Here is a 15,886-nt window from a genome sequence, read left to right on the forward strand (position 1 = left end):
ATCCACACAGTCAAAAGCTTTGGTGTAGTCAATAAAGTAGATGTTTTTCTGGAACTCTTGCTTTTTTGATGATCCAATGGATGTTGCCAATTTGATCTCTGGTTCCTCTGCCTTTTCTCAATCCAGCTTGAACATATGGAAGTTCATGGTTCAAGCACTGTTGAAGCCTGGCTTGGAGGATTTTGAGCATTACTTTACTAGCGTGTGAGATGAGTGCAATTGTGCAGTAGTTTGAACATTCTTTGGCATTGCCTTTCTTTGGGATTGGAATGAAAACTGACCTTTTCCAGTCCTGTGGCCACTGCTGAGTTTTCCAAATTTGCTGGCATATTGAGTGCAGCACTTTCGCAGCATCATCTTTTAGGTTTTGAAATAGCTCAGCTGGAATTCCATCACTTCCATTAGCTTTGTTTGTAGTGATGCTTCCTAAGGCCCACTTGACTTTGCATTCCAGGATGTCTGGCTCTAGGTGAGTGATCACACATCGTGGTTATCTGGGTCATGAAGATTTTTCTTGTACAGTTCTTCTGTGTATTCTTGCACCTCATCTTAGTATCTTCTGCTTCTGTTAGGTCTATACCATTTCTATCCGTTCAACTTCAGCTTCTTCAGCATTACTGGTTGGGGCCTAGACTTGGATTATTGTGCCCACTTTGCATGAAATATTCCCTTGGTATCTCTAATTATCTTGAAGAGATCTCTAGTCTTTCCTATTCTATTGTTTTCCTCTATATCTTTGCATTGATCACTGACGAAGTCTTTCTTATCTCTCCTTGCTATTCTATGGAACTCTGCATTCAAATGGGTATATCATTTCTTTTCTTCTTTGCCTTTCAATTCTCTTCTTTTCACAGTTATTTTTAAGGCCTCCTCAGAAAACTCTTTTGCCCTTTTGTATTCCTTCTTCTTTGGGATGGTTTTGATTACTGCCTCCTGTAGGATGTCAGGAACCTCCGCCCATACTTTTTCAGGCACTCTGTCTATCAGATGTAATCCCTTGAATCTATTTCTCACTTCCACTGTATAATCATAAGGGATTTGATTTAGGTCATACCTGAATGGTCTAGTGGTTTTCCCTACCTTCTTCAATTTAAGTCTGAATTTGGCAATAAGGAGTTCATGATCTAAGCCACAGTTAGCTTCACGTCTTGTTTTTGTTTACTGTATACAGCTTCTCCATCTTCAGTGGCAAAGAATATAATCAATCTGATTTCGGTACTGACCATCTCATGATGTTCATGTATAGAGTTGTCTCTTGTGTCAACAAAGGTCCATCTAGTCAAGGCTATGGTTTTTCCAGTGGTCATGTATGCATGTGAGAGTTGGACTATAAGGTAAGCTGAGTGCTGAAGAATTGATGCTTTTGAACTGTGGTGTTGGAGAAGACTCTTGAGAATCCCTTGGACTGCAAGGAGATCCAACCATTCCATCCTAAAGGAGATCAGTCCTGGGTGTTCACTGAAAGGACGGATGCTGAAGCTGAAACTCCAATATTTTGGCCACCTGATGCGAAGAGCTGACTCACTGGAAGAGATCCTGACGCTCGGAAAGATTGAGGGAAGGAGGAGAAGGGGATGACAGAGGATGAGATGGTTGGATGGCATCACCGACTCAATGGACATGGGTTTGGGTGGGACTCCGGGAGTTGTTGATGGACAGAGAGGCCTAGTGTGCTGTGGTTCATGGGGTCACAAAGAGTCTTGGACATGACTGAGTGACTGAACTGAACCGAACTGATGTTGTTGGAAGAGGGTGTTTGCTATGACCCGTGCATTCTCTTGACAAAACTCTGTTAGCCTTTGCCCTGCTTCATTTTGCACTCCAAGGGCAAATTTGCCTGTTACTCCATGTATCTCTTGACTTCCTACTTTTGCATTCCAGTCTCCTATAATGAAAAGGACATCTTTTTTGGGCGTTAGTTCTAGAAGGTTTTGTAGGTCTTTGTAGAACCATTCAACTTAAGCTTCTCCAGCATTACTGGTTGGGGAATAGACTTGGATTACTGCGATATTGAATGGTTTCCCTTGGAAACGAACAGAGATCATTCTGTCGTTCTTGAGATTGCACCCAAGTACTTCATTTCAGACTCTTTTGTTGACTATGAGGTCTACTCCATTTTTTCCTAAGGGATTCTTGCCCATAGTAGTAGATATAATGGTCATCTGAGTGTTACTAGGTTATCTAAAATGAAACTAAAGGCAAACAAATATAAAAACTGGATAAAACGTACACTTAAAACAGTTTTCTTGGGGCTTCTCTGATGGTCCCGTGGTTAAGAACCACTTTCCAATGCAAGGGATGTGGGTTGGATCTCTGGTCGGGGAACTAAGATCCCACATGCCTTGGGGCAACTAAGCCCTTAGGTCACAACTACTGAGCCCTGGCACCACAATTAGAGAGTCCTTGAGCTGCTAGGGAAGATCCGTGTGCCACAACTAAGCACCAACACAACCAAAACAAAACAAATAAAAATAAACACTTATTAAACAATTAAAGTCTTCTTAATAACCTGACAAACAGTAAGAAATACAAAGACAAAACTTGTACTTTTGAAGGTCTATAGGGAAAAGGAAGCAGAATTTAAGACTCACATAAGATATAAAATATTAATAGACTTTTTCCACCAAAAACTGGAGTACCAAATGACTACTTGCAAGGTTAAAGTGAACTAAAAATAAACCCTTACCCTCTCATAGTCTTTTATTCTTTTCAAACTTTTCTCAAAAGACAGCAATAGAGAAAAAATCAGGAGGACTTCATCAAGGTCAACTACTTGGACAGCTGAGACACCCAAGGCCCTTAAACTCAGTAGGCTCACACTAGTAGTACTCCCAAGCAACAGCCAAAGCAAATGCAGAATTTTCCTGGAAGAAAGTCTCTGGCCCACAAATTTATACCAATGGCTGATTCATGCTGACGTATGGCAGAAACCAACACAACATTGTAAAGCAATTATTCTCCAATTAAAAATAAATAGAAAAAATTTTAAAGTCTCTGGCCTCATATTTTTTGCACAAATAAATTTCCAAATGTCACTTGGCGTGACAGGTAATAAGACACCATGAGAAAGAATAAACAGAAAGAAACAGACAGCAGGAATAGATCCCAGAATTATCAAGATCCTATCTAGCATTCCAAATTCAAATCTGAGAATTCTTAAGCATAGACTATGAAGTATCTACATTTGGAAGTTTTTACTAGGCAAGCTTGAAAATAACTTCAGGGGTCAGAAAAATATTTTTAAAAGTGGACACAGATTTTAAAAAAATAAATAGAACTTCTAAAAATAAAAATACAATAACTGAAATTTAAATTCAGTAGGCAGGCATAATAGTAGACTAGACACAGCTCAAGGGATCATTAGTGAACTAAAAGAAAAATCAGAAAAAAAAATCACCTAGGATACATACAGTAGGTACTTTAATATTTACTGAATAAACCAAAAAAAGGATCAAATACAAAAAGCAACCTATAAATTATGATTATGTTGACACTTCTGTTCTCACTTCAATGTTTCAAATGACAATACTATGGTTTGGTGCAGAAACTGAGAAGGATGAATATATTAAAAAGAACTAGGAGACAGAAACTAATAAAGTGAGTAGGCTGCAGTGGTAATACACATGATGGAAAAGGAGAGAAGGTGGTAAGAGCAGGAAAATGAGATGAAGATGGAAGAGGAGATGACAGAAGAGGACGAGACCGGGAAGAAGAGATGGTAACAGAAGGGAGGAGGGGGAGAAATAAAAGGGGAGGAGAAGGAAAAGAGGGAAACAGAGGATAAGGAAATGGAGGTGGAGAAAAGAGGAGGAAGGGGATAAGAAAAAAGACAGGGGGAGGGACAGGCAGAAATTGAGGGGGAGGGAAAAAAGAAGCCCAAGTTCGATAAGGCTTTACCTTTTGTTTCCTAAATTCAACACTTGCAAACAGTCCTCAGCAAGCACTGAGGTACTACAGGCCCACAATCCTGTATATGCATTCCTGAAAGCCAAAAATCTCTGGAAGTCCAGTTTCAGCTTGCTTTGTCTTTTTAAATTCATTTGGTGGCAAAATGTGAACTGATTTGAACTCAGTTTATAGCAAAATATGATCCGATTTGACGAGAGACTATTTATTGTCTTATTTTACTCACTGTGAATCTGCATACATTTGACTGCAAAAAATATTAATGTACTTGATTACAAGGGACTGTCTCAGACCCAAGTAGAGTTGTTATATAAGGATGCATGGTGTATGAACATATTGTTTTTCTATACTCTGACATATTCTGAATTCCAAAACACAACTGGTCTACAAGGTTTCCGAGAAGAAACAGTAAATTCATATTACTATAAGTCCCTTCCCTTTTTCCTTCCAATGAAAGCCATATATTTTATATGGCTATTTAAACATTCTATTTCACTTTTATGGGTACATATATTCCAAAATCTGCAATATCTGCTTCTGAATCCATATAAAAGATTAAAAACTTCTCCATTTTACATGGCAAACAAAAGAGCGAGCCAAAACATTTCTCAAAAACAGGAATTAATTGGGTGTGGATTTTCTTCAGTAAACCAACTAGTTCAGTTAAGAACCCACATCATGGATTTTCATGCACAAAATACACTGTTTCAAATTAAGTAGTTTCTTACACCAAAGTTCCTCTTTTCACTTGAAGCTATATCCTTCCTTATTCTAATTAAAACAATGAGTAAAGGGACTTTGGATTATTAAACTGTTTTACACTTTTACATATCAGTTATGACCACGGTCATAGCTAAATTAGCAACTGAGATTAGTAAACAATAATCCAAAATATTTTGGTTGTCCACTCTCCACTCAGCTGTTACAACAAGATACTCTCCTTGGCTTCCCTCTGACCTCACAAGTCCCTGTAGCTCAGTATCTTTCTCCTCTACTCAGCCACTAAATGGTGAATATCCTCTTCTCCAGACAATACACTTTATGAGTAGTTTCATCCATTCTCAATAGTTTTAAACATCTTCTGTATACGCTGGCAACTCTCAAATGCTTTTTCTTCAACAAAGAAAAAGAAAAAGATATGAACAGAGGATTAAGAGATCTATTAATAACTGCAATGGTGAACCTTGTTTGAATCTTAACTCAAACCTTCAGATTATCTGAAGAATTATGGGTAGAAGTTTGTGACATTGTATAGGAGGCAGTAATCAAGACCCTTCCCCAAAAAAAGAAACACAAAAAGGCAAAATGGTTGTCTGAGGAGGCCTTACAAATACCTGAGAAAAGAAGAGAAGCGAAAGGTAAAAGAGAAAAGGAAAGATATACCCAATTTGAATGTAGAGTTCCAAGAACAGCAAAGAGACATATGAAAGCCTTTCTCAGTGATCAATGCAAAGAAATAGAGGAAAACAATAGAATGGGAAAGACTAGAGATCTCTTCAAGAAAATCAGAGATACCAAGGGAACATTTCATGCAAAGATGGGCACAATAAAGGACAGAAATGCTATGGACCTAACAGCAGCAGAGAATATCAAGAAGAGGTGGTAAGAATACACAGAAGAACTATACAAAAGGATCTTCATGACCTAGATAACCATGATGGTGTGATCACTCTCCAAGAACCAGACAGCCTAGAATGAGAAGTCAAGAGGGCCTTAGGAAGCATCACTACGAACAAAGCTGGTGGAGGTGATGGAATTCCAACTGAGCTATTTCAAAACCTAAAAGATAATGCTGTGAAAGTGCTGTACTCAATATGCAAGCAAATTTGGAAAACTCAGCAGTGGCCACAGGACTGGAAAAGGTCAGTTTTCATTCCAATCCCAAAGAAAGGTAATGCCAAAGAATGCTCAAACTACTGCACAATTGCACTCATTTCTCATGCTAGTAAAGTAATGCTCAAAATCCTCCAAGCCAGGCTTCAACAATACGTGAACCATGAACTTCCAGATATTCAAGCTGGATATGGAAAAGGCAGAGGAATCAGAGATCAAATTGCCAACATCCGATGGATCATCGAAAAAGCAAGAGAGTTCCAGAAAAACATCTACTTCTGCATTATTGACTATGCCAAAGCCTTCAACTGTGTGGATCACAACAAATTGTGGAAAATTTTTCAAGAGATGGGAATACCAGACCACCTTACCTGCCTCCTGAGAAATCTGTATGCAGGTCAAGAAGTAGTATCTAGGACTGGACATGAAACAACAGACTGGTTCCAAATTGGGAAAGAAGTACATCAAGGCTGTATACTGTTACCCAGCTTATTTAACTTATATGTACAGTACATCGTGAGAAATGCCAGGCTGGATGAAGCACAAGCTGGAATCAAAATTGCCGGGAGAAATACCAATAACCTCAGATATGCAGACCACCCTTACAGCAGAAAGTGCAGAAGAACTAAAGAGCCTCTTGATGAAAGTGAAAGGAGAGTGAAAAAGTTGGCTGAAAACTCAACATTCAGAAAACTAAGATCATGGCATCCAGTCCCATCACTTCATGGCAAACAGACAGGGAAACAATGGAAACAGTGAGAGACTTGATTTTTGGGGGCTTCAAAAATCACTGCAGATGACGACTGCAGCCATGAAATTAAAAGATGCCTGCTCCTTGGAAGAAAAGCTATGATCAACCTAGAGAGCATGTTAAAAAGCAGAGACATTACTTTGCCAACAAACATCTGTCTAGTCAAAGGTATAATTTTTCCAGTAGTCATGTACGGATGTGAGAGTTAGACCATAAGGAAAGCTGAGCGCCGAAGAATTGATGCTTTTGAACTGTGGTGTTGGAGAAGACTCTTGAGAGTCCCTTGGACTGCAAGGAGATCAAACCAGTCAATCCTAAAGGAAATGAGTCCTGAATATTCATTGGAAGTCCTGAATATTCACTGAAGCTGAAGCTCCAATACTCTGGCCACCTGATGTGAAGAACTGACTCACTGGAAAAGACCCTGATGCTGGGAAAGATTGAAGGTGGGAGGAGAAGGGGATAACAGTTGAGATGGTTGGATGTCGTCACCAACTGGATGGACATGAGTTTGAGTAAGCTCCAGGAGTTGGTGATTGACAGGGAAGCCTGGCGTGCTGCAGTCCATGGGGTTGCAAAGAATCGGACATGACTTAGTGACTGAACTGAACTCAAACCATTAAAAGGCATGTATGGAATAATCACAGAAATGTGAACACTGAGTATTTGATACTGTGGGTTAATTTTTTAGATGTGAAATGGTCATATAATTGTTTTATAAAAAGATGTTTTACTTTGTTTTACATATGTGAAGGAGTGCGTGTGCCTATGTGCAAACAAACACATCCCAGTCCAGCAGGAGAATAAAGCTGGAGCAGATAGGTAGGGATACAGATGAATAAAGATCACCTATATACTGATAATTTCTTGAAGCTGGATAATGGGTGGTAAGGGAGGTTTGTTACCATATATTCTCTATTTCTGGGTATGTTTGAAATTTTTCCTTAAATAATTGTGGTAATTTGAATCACTTTACTCTCTTGCTCAAGACCCTACAATGAAACCCCAATAAAATGATAAGCAACACCGTAAGAGCAAAGAAAATGAAGCAGAGCAGAGAGTATGTGAAATCAGCACCTATAGATAGGAACGATTTCCTATAAGATGCAAATAAAAAGGATACCATTTTGAAGAATAGTATCACAGAAAAGCTGCAACTCAGAATTCTCTGAAACAGCAGAGAGAACTCATTTACCGTGCAGAATGACAGAGAAGCAACAATTTCTAAGCCTGTAAGTACAGGGCTGATTAGCAAGAACAACTGGAAACCCATGGAATGATTTCATCATTAAGCTTGTCCCACCCTCAATTCAGGGAGTTCAACATTTTGCATACAGGTAAGCAAGTGACTCTGTAAAAACGGAACCACCAGAAAACGAAAAGTCAGTTTTTTGAACCATTTAAACTTCTGTTTGCCAAAATTAAAATTTAATAGAACTAGATGAGAAAATCAAGGAAATCTCCCAGAACAGAGAATAAAAGGAAAAAACATAAAACTTAAGACAAAACATAAAAGACACAGTGACTCAATCTAGGAGGTTCAATATCTGACTGTAAGCAATTCCATAAAGTGAGACTAAAACGAATTAAGGGGAGAAACTTATTATTATTAAAAGAAAAACAAAACAAGACAACTTCCTAGGGCTAAAAAAAACCCACGAGCTTACAGAAGTAAAATAATCAAGTAATCATACTCCAATAAAATTTTTTAAAAATAAGTAAAATAATCCAACAGTAACAATAAAGAATGCCTTCAATTTAAACTAAAATAAAAAAAATTAGTAAAATGATTAGAAATTGAAAATCAAAGTGCTTCAAAACAAAATAATCACCAGATTTCAATATTCACAGGAAAATACCATGTTCAATAGCACAGTTAATCTTAGTTACTTCTTAGTTATTAAAAATGAAGTCTATTCCATACAAAGTTTAAGAGAAGCCAAAAAACTTGGTAGTCTCTTAAAATTTCTAGGTAGATATTAACTCACTAGAGTTAGTCGCTCAGTTGTGTCCCACTCTTTGCGACTCCATGGACTATAGCCCACCAGGCTCCTCTGTCCATGGAATTCTCCAGGCAAGAATACTGGATTGGGTTGCCATTCCTTTCTCCAGGGGATCTTCCCAACCAGGAATTGAACCCAGGTCTCCTGCACTGCAGGCAGATTCTTTATCATCTAAACCACCAGGGAAGCTCTATTAAATAACTAGTTAAAAGATATTTGAAGACTCTTACTCTCTTTGTCAAAGGCATCTTTAAAAATTCAAGACCTTCTACTGGCACAAAAACAGAAATACAGACTAAAGGAACAAGACAGAAAGCCAAAAGATAAACTCACACACCTACAGACACCTTATTTTTGACAAAAGAGGCAAGAATATACAATAGGGCAAGGACAGTCTCTTCAGTAAGTGGTGTTGGGAAAACTGGATAGCTATATGTAAAAGAATGAAATTAGAACACTTCCCAACACCGTATTCAAAGATAAACTCAAAATGGATTAAAGACCTAAATATAGGACCAGAAACTATAAAACTCCTAGAGGAAAACATAGGCAGAACACTCTATGACATAAACCACAGCAAAATCATCTATGACCCACCCCTAGAGTAAATGGGAGGGAACACGGGTAAACCTATGGCTGATTCATGTTGATATTTGGTAGAAACCAATGCAATAGTATAAAACAATTATCATTCAATTAAAAATAAATAAAAACAAAAACAAACAAGTAGGACCTAACTAAACTTAAAAGCTTTTGCACAGCAAATGAAACTATAAACTATTCACATATAAAGGTGAAAAGACAACCAACCCTCAGAATGGGAAAAAATAACAGCGAATGAAACAACTCACAAAGAATTAATTTCAAAACTGTATGAGCAGCTCATACAAGTCAACACCAAAAAAAAACCAATCAAAAAATAGGCAAAAGACTTAAACTGACATTTCTCCAAAGAAGACATACAGATGGCCAACACAGGAAAAGATGCTTAACATCACTCATTATTAGAGAAATGCAAATCAAAACTACAATGAGATATCACCGCACACCGGTCAGAATGGCTAATCATCAAAAAATCTACGAACAATAAATGCTGGAGAGGTTGTAGAGAAAAGGAAACCCTCTTGCACTGTTGGTGGGAATGCAAGTTGATACAGTCACTGTGGAGAACAGTGTGGAGAGTCCTTAAAAAACTAGGAATAAAGCCAGGAATATGACCCAGCAATTCCACTAATTCTGAGGAAACCAAAAACACCTGTAAGTCAATGTTCGTTGCAGTTCTATTTGCAGTAGCTAGGACATGGAAGCAACCTAGATGTCCACTGACAGATGAATGGATAAAGAAGCGGTGTTACATATACAACGGACTATTACTCAGCCATAAAAAGGAACGCATTTGAGACAGTCCTAATAAGGTGGATGAACCTAGAGCCTGTTATACAGAATGAAGTATGTCAGAAAGAGAAAAACAATCATCACATCCTAACACATATATATCGAATCTAGAAAGATAGTACTGAAGAGCCTATTTGCAAGTGGCAATGGAGACACAGACATTGGGAACAGACTTATGGACACAGTTCAGTGCGGGGAAGGAGAGGGTGGGCGGTACGGAGAGAGTAACATGGAAACATACATTACCATATGTAAAACAGACAGCCAATAGGAATTTGCTGTATGACTCAGGGAACTCAAACTGGGGCTCAATAAGCACCTAGAGGAAACAGGGAGGGAGACATGTGGGACGTTCAAATGGGAGGGAACATGGGTAAACCTACGGTTGATTAATGTTGATATTTGGTAGAAATCAATGCAATACTATAAAACAATTATCCTTCAATTAAAAATAATTTAAAAAATTCAAGACCTTCAGTAATTCTGTGAAGTAAAAGGACAAACACAATTTAAATCACTATTTGGTATTAATAAAATTAAATAATGATGTATTTCATAATAACCATAATATCAAACTAAACAATATATGAGGCTCATAGTAAGGATTATTTAAAACCTTTAAAATGTCATTATTGTAGGTAGTTAAAATTTCACCACAGCTACAGGTTGGTTACAACAGCTGTCAAGAACATCAACTACATATTCTACATGTACAAAGAAAAGATGTAAACCTTTTCATGAAAAATCAGGTTCATGAGCAACATCATGTTTGCAGATATGTTGCTATTGATGTCCAACACTTTGCACCCAGATGGGTAAACGGGTCTGTTTCAAGAAGATTTTCAATCTTAGTAACTACTACCCTCCTGCCTTTATTGCTGTTGAATGCCCAAATTTTTTTCTCACTTCTAATTTACTTCCTCTCGTCATAGCTATTTTTCCCCCTTATTGCTCCTAGAAGAAAAGTTTGCCCCTTTGGCCAGTAAGTTAAAGGACTGCTTCTTTCAGTGCCTTAAATTGTTGACTCCGAGTGTATCACGTAGAACAGTCAAGGGTTTGGAAGGAGAGAAATCTATTCAGCATTAATTTCTTGCTATTGTTCTTGATCCCCCAAACCAGTAGTTACATGTCAGATAAGAATGGTCCCAAAAGGCTGAGGGAAAGCCAAGGTTATATCATCACTTGTTTGTCTTTTTTAAAAGATTCATGTTTGGAAGAATAGACTGTTTTGAATTGTTTAAAGTTTAGAAACAATCTATTTGCAACAAAACCTTATTTCTTTCCAGTCACTCTGTAGCATAACAACAAAAGGCCAAATTCCTCTTGTGAGCTTTTGAGGCAGATTTCAGGGCTCAGCGCCACATATTAATCCTACAGGTTTTTAACTCTGTCTGGTTTAACTGCCCAGAGCTACTTCATAATCATCTGACTGCTTTGTTTTGTACCCTTGGGTGAGATAAAGACAATTAAACAAAAAGGCACATGAAAGCCACCCCAACAACTCTTCAATTGATAGTCATTACAATGCTTCTCAATACTGAGTTTGCCTAGAAATGAAACTGTTAATAAAATCTTTCATATGTCCATGAAGTTAAGCCTACATAACATTTCTAACAGATAACAGACTAATAACCAGGACACAGAAAGAGAAACTATAAATGAAAAAGCCAAAAGCAAAAAGCTGGAGCCCAGGGAACTCTACCCAATACTCTGCAACGAGCTACATGGGAAAAGAATCTTAAAAGAGTGGATGTAAGTATATGTATAACTGATTCACTCTGCTGTACAACAGAAACTAACACAACATTGTAAATCAACTCTACTCCAGTAAAAATTAATTAAAAAAATTTAGAAATTATTCTCAAATATCTCTAAAAGATGCACCCAACCCAGGGATCAAACCCAGGTCTTCCACATTACAGGCAGATTGTTTACCAGCTGAGCCACCAGAGAAGCCCAAGAATACTGGAGTGGGTACCCTATCCCTTCCCCAGGGGATCCTCCCAACCCAGGAATCAAACCAGGGTCTCCTGCATTACAGGCAGATTCTTTACCCTCTGAGCTACCAGGGAAGCCCAAAAGATGCAGAGGGGGAAAAAAAAGTCACCTAAAGATGCCACAAAGCAATTCACAGTAAAAAATATATATATAAACATTCAAACATATGAAGATGATCAACGTTATCAGAAAGAAGACAGGAGATTTTTTTTAAAGGGTGAGATATTTTGTACCTATCTGATATACAAATTTTTAGAAGATTAATAATCATGAGAACTGAATGTAAGATAGAAGGCACTGTTGGTAAGAAGTGGTAAAGCCTTTTGGGGAAGAAATTTGAGAGAACTAAAACAACTTGAAATGAATAAAAACTCTGATCCAGAAATTCTACTTCTAGATTGCTTTAAAAATGTGTGTGCAAAAATATATGTGCACACACACACGATTTGTACAAAGGTGTTCATTTCAGAATCATTTAGAAAAGTTATATGTGATTAAGCAATCTGAAATTCCATAGACAAAGAGATATTTATGACACACATCCATACTGTGGAGTACTATGCAACAGTGCAAACAAGGAGAACAGTTACATAGGATGGCATTTTTAGAAAAATCCACCACTACGCACTACCGAGCAGACACAGTAAACAGCAAAAATATGTGGAGAATGATACCATTCATGTAAACAAAGTCAAAACAAAACTATTTTGATACTTAATATAAATGTTAAGGCAGAGTAAAAGGTATGAAAAAACAAACTCCATACTAATAAAAGTGTTCCTCTCTGCTTATCTCTAGGCTTAGGGGTTTGGAGGTGGTTGAAAGGTGGTTCTTTATTTACATTATTTGATTTTTGAAAGAGAGAAGATACTAGCTTATTAAAGAATAAAACCCAAAATACATAAGGAATAGCATAAACCAGTGCTGTATGTATTCTCAAGATACTAGTATGATACATGTATACTACCTGTGAGAGAGACTAATATACAGAGGAGTACATATGAAACTCTTAAGAACTATAAACCCCAAGATGACCTGTTACTGCTTAGATTTTTAATTTTTTAATAAAGATGTATTACTTTATCACTAAAATCCAATAAAAGTATTTTCATTTTAAAGAGGAAGAGAATATGTGGGAAGGTTATTTTCTGAGCTTTATAAGAGGTTGTTACTTTGATTTTTTAAAAAAATCAACACATTCTTAAACAGTCTGAATGGATTTAATATTATTGAAAAAAGAAAAAGTAAGTAAATATACACTGATAGCTACTGAACCTATAATGTTTAAGAAGGAAATAAAATCTGGATACAGTCCAAATAAAATGCAACATTTAGAGCTCCTTAGAAAATAAGGTTTAAAAATAACAATCAAATATATTTGGCAATGCCTTTAAGTATATGAGAACTTAATTCATTAATTTTAATGGCTTTTGCCTTACAAACTGGAAGTTAAAATTACATTGTTGTTTATTTCTATAAGGACATATAAAAGTTAGATAAATTCTTGAAATAAACTATACCAATATGCAAAATCAGATTTACTACCATATTCCATTAACATATATATAGTTATTTAAATGACTGTTAACCAATATGATTTTTTTAACATAAGTTTGCACTCTATTCCTCAGCATCCCAAAGGGACAAACTCCTTAGACAGAAGTCATTAAATAGTCATAAAAGAAGGCTGAAACTATTAAAAAAACTTCCAAATACAGACCAACCTTCCTTAAGAACGTAGTAAAAAACACATGAAACACTTCTGAAGTAACCTCAATTCCCCTTTGTACACATCTCTGGTGCTGATGCGATTATAAAGTATATATACCTCTAAGCATCTTAACAAAAGGTTTAATAATGAAGAAAAAAAAACGGAAGTACTAAATGTTATGAAGGCCAATACCAAAGGCACACTTGAGGCTCTAGATTTGATTCTGGTTTGCTCTGTCCCTGAATCTGGGATTTATAATCTCAACAAGACTTAGTTTCCTAAGCTGTGAAATGGAAAAACCAAAATCCTCTTCACACTTCATTTATTTGTACCTGAGGAGTTAATGGACAATAAGTACACTCCTGTGCTTTGGAAAACTAGACAGCACTATAAAAATACATTTTAAAAATTATTCTTATCACAATAAAATACTGGCAAAATCGATTTTTTTTAATCAAACTATATTGTATAGAATTTGTAAAGGACTAAATATTTTCTAGAGAACTACTTACTAGAGATATTGACAAATAACAAGCACATCAATTAAAACAGTGTCTACGGCAAGCCATTTTGCCTCTTTATCTACTTAATCACTATAGAATTCTACTTGTTGTCAAATACAACAGCAATTTTGTCAAGCTAGGTAACTCTGTCAAATCTGTCATTCTTTCAAAGGCCATGTTCTCTCTTCAAAGCTTCTGCATATTTTCCATGTTTCTTTCAATATCCCTTTATATCCACCACCGAAGACTGAGGGTTTGCTTGGTAAGATGCAAGGTAAACTGTCGTATTTGCCAGATTCCATACAGACATATCAAGTAGAAAAAGACACCAATGACAAGTGCACACACGTGTATATATGAACATACAAGCGGTGTGCACACACACACACAGTGCCCTTCATTCTTTAGGGGGAAATACATCTCTTATACAGCAAATGATCGTCACTTTAAAAGGAAGTGTGCAGCACAAGCAAAAGAAGAAAAATAAACCTTACTCACCATCTCCCATAGCCATTCAGATGGTCCAGGGAGCTCTCTCAAACCAAGAGGTCAAACAGCACAACAAACAAATGCAGCTCGGTGCCTGCGCCACTGGGCTCGGCCTGCAGCCTGCAGACACCCTGCAGACACCCGGAGCACGGTGTGACCCAGGCCGCGCTGCAGCTCTGCACCGCAATAGCCAACAGCTGCTACTCCACTTCAAAATAAAAGTCTGGGGTCTTGCTGAAAACCCTCGTCTCTTTAGCAGAGCCTTGCAGAGCTTGATCAAGATTATTCTTTAACTGCATGTAAGAGGTTAGATACAGGTTGTGGTATTTCTCCTTGTGCTGCCTGCCTGAAATTTAATGTAGGAAAAGCTCTGGGAGCCAATAAATGCCATCCCACTGAGGGACTTTTAATGCAGTCATCAAAACACAAGGCATGTGTTCAACAATCATTTTCTGCTTCCCTAAAGATATCCATGTAATCAGTAGCAATCACATGATCTGATGGATTAACTGATTTGTGCCTTTTTTAGAGGTTTTCATCCTTTTGTCATTACCTTTTAATATTTACAACGGAGACTGCTAGAAGCACACAAACAGGAATAGCCCAGTTTCCATGATTAACTGCTCTCATTATGCAGGAAGCATTTCTGGCTGCCGTAAACAAATCACGTCAAAGGCAGCCCATCAAAGGCTGCTCTGTGTGCGGACAGCAGGGCCACACGGAACAAAGCTTGCTTCTGGTGGAGACAGGACCCAGCCAGTGCGCAGCTGCGGGGACCTGGAGCACCCTCCATCCCCGCTGCACAGCCATCAGCACACTGCCAAGCTCCGAGAAGGCTCTGGGGCTCCTGGTCACAGACAGACACGTTTTTCACTCAACCTAAGGAAAGGGCTGCTTTGCTTTTGCCAAAGGGTATGTTATCAACTAGACTGCCAGTTACCTTATTGCCTCGTATAGCCAAATACCAAGGTAATTTCAAAGCCTAGTTTCTATGCTTTATTTTATTGCCAACCTTCTAAAACAATTATTTTCCTACAACTGTTTTCAAAAAGAGAAGCTGGGAGATATCTTACAATGATTACACGCCAAGACTGCATTCGGTCCTACACACACACGTGACAAATCAGGATTATGTGGAGTTTTTTCAGTTAAAAAAAAAAAAGAAAAAGACTTGCAGTCACAGCCACCAACACGTCCGTGTTTACATCTCGGTGAGCGTAGGACTGTCTAGAAAGCTCCATGATGACACCAGACCCAGCCATAATCACAGGGCGCCTGCAAGTTTCAGTCTTTTCCT

The 15,886-nt window shown here is 37.7% G+C and overlaps 1 protein-coding gene across 11 annotated transcripts in view; it reads right to left on the reverse strand.

The window, feature by feature from the left end:
* CLASP2 (cytoplasmic linker associated protein 2) overlaps positions 1 to 15,886 on the reverse strand; it is a 174,508-nt gene that overhangs the window by 123,260 nt on the left and 35,362 nt on the right. The window contains exon 1 of one of the 11 annotated variants that reach the window (XM_070359946.1): positions 14,599 to 14,752. The exons of the other annotated variants lie outside the window; for them this stretch is intronic. Coding sequence (XP_070216047.1) covers positions 14,599 to 14,614 — 16 coding nt within the window. The 5' untranslated portion in view covers positions 14,615 to 14,752. Of the gene's footprint in view, positions 1 to 14,598; positions 14,753 to 15,886 lie in introns of those variants that run through there. 11 annotated transcript variants of the gene reach the window in all.

Source organism: Bos mutus, chromosome 22 (genome assembly GCF_027580195.1).
Source record: "Bos mutus isolate GX-2022 chromosome 22, NWIPB_WYAK_1.1, whole genome shotgun sequence".
NCBI classification, from domain to species: Eukaryota; Metazoa; Chordata; class Mammalia; order Artiodactyla; family Bovidae; genus Bos; species Bos mutus.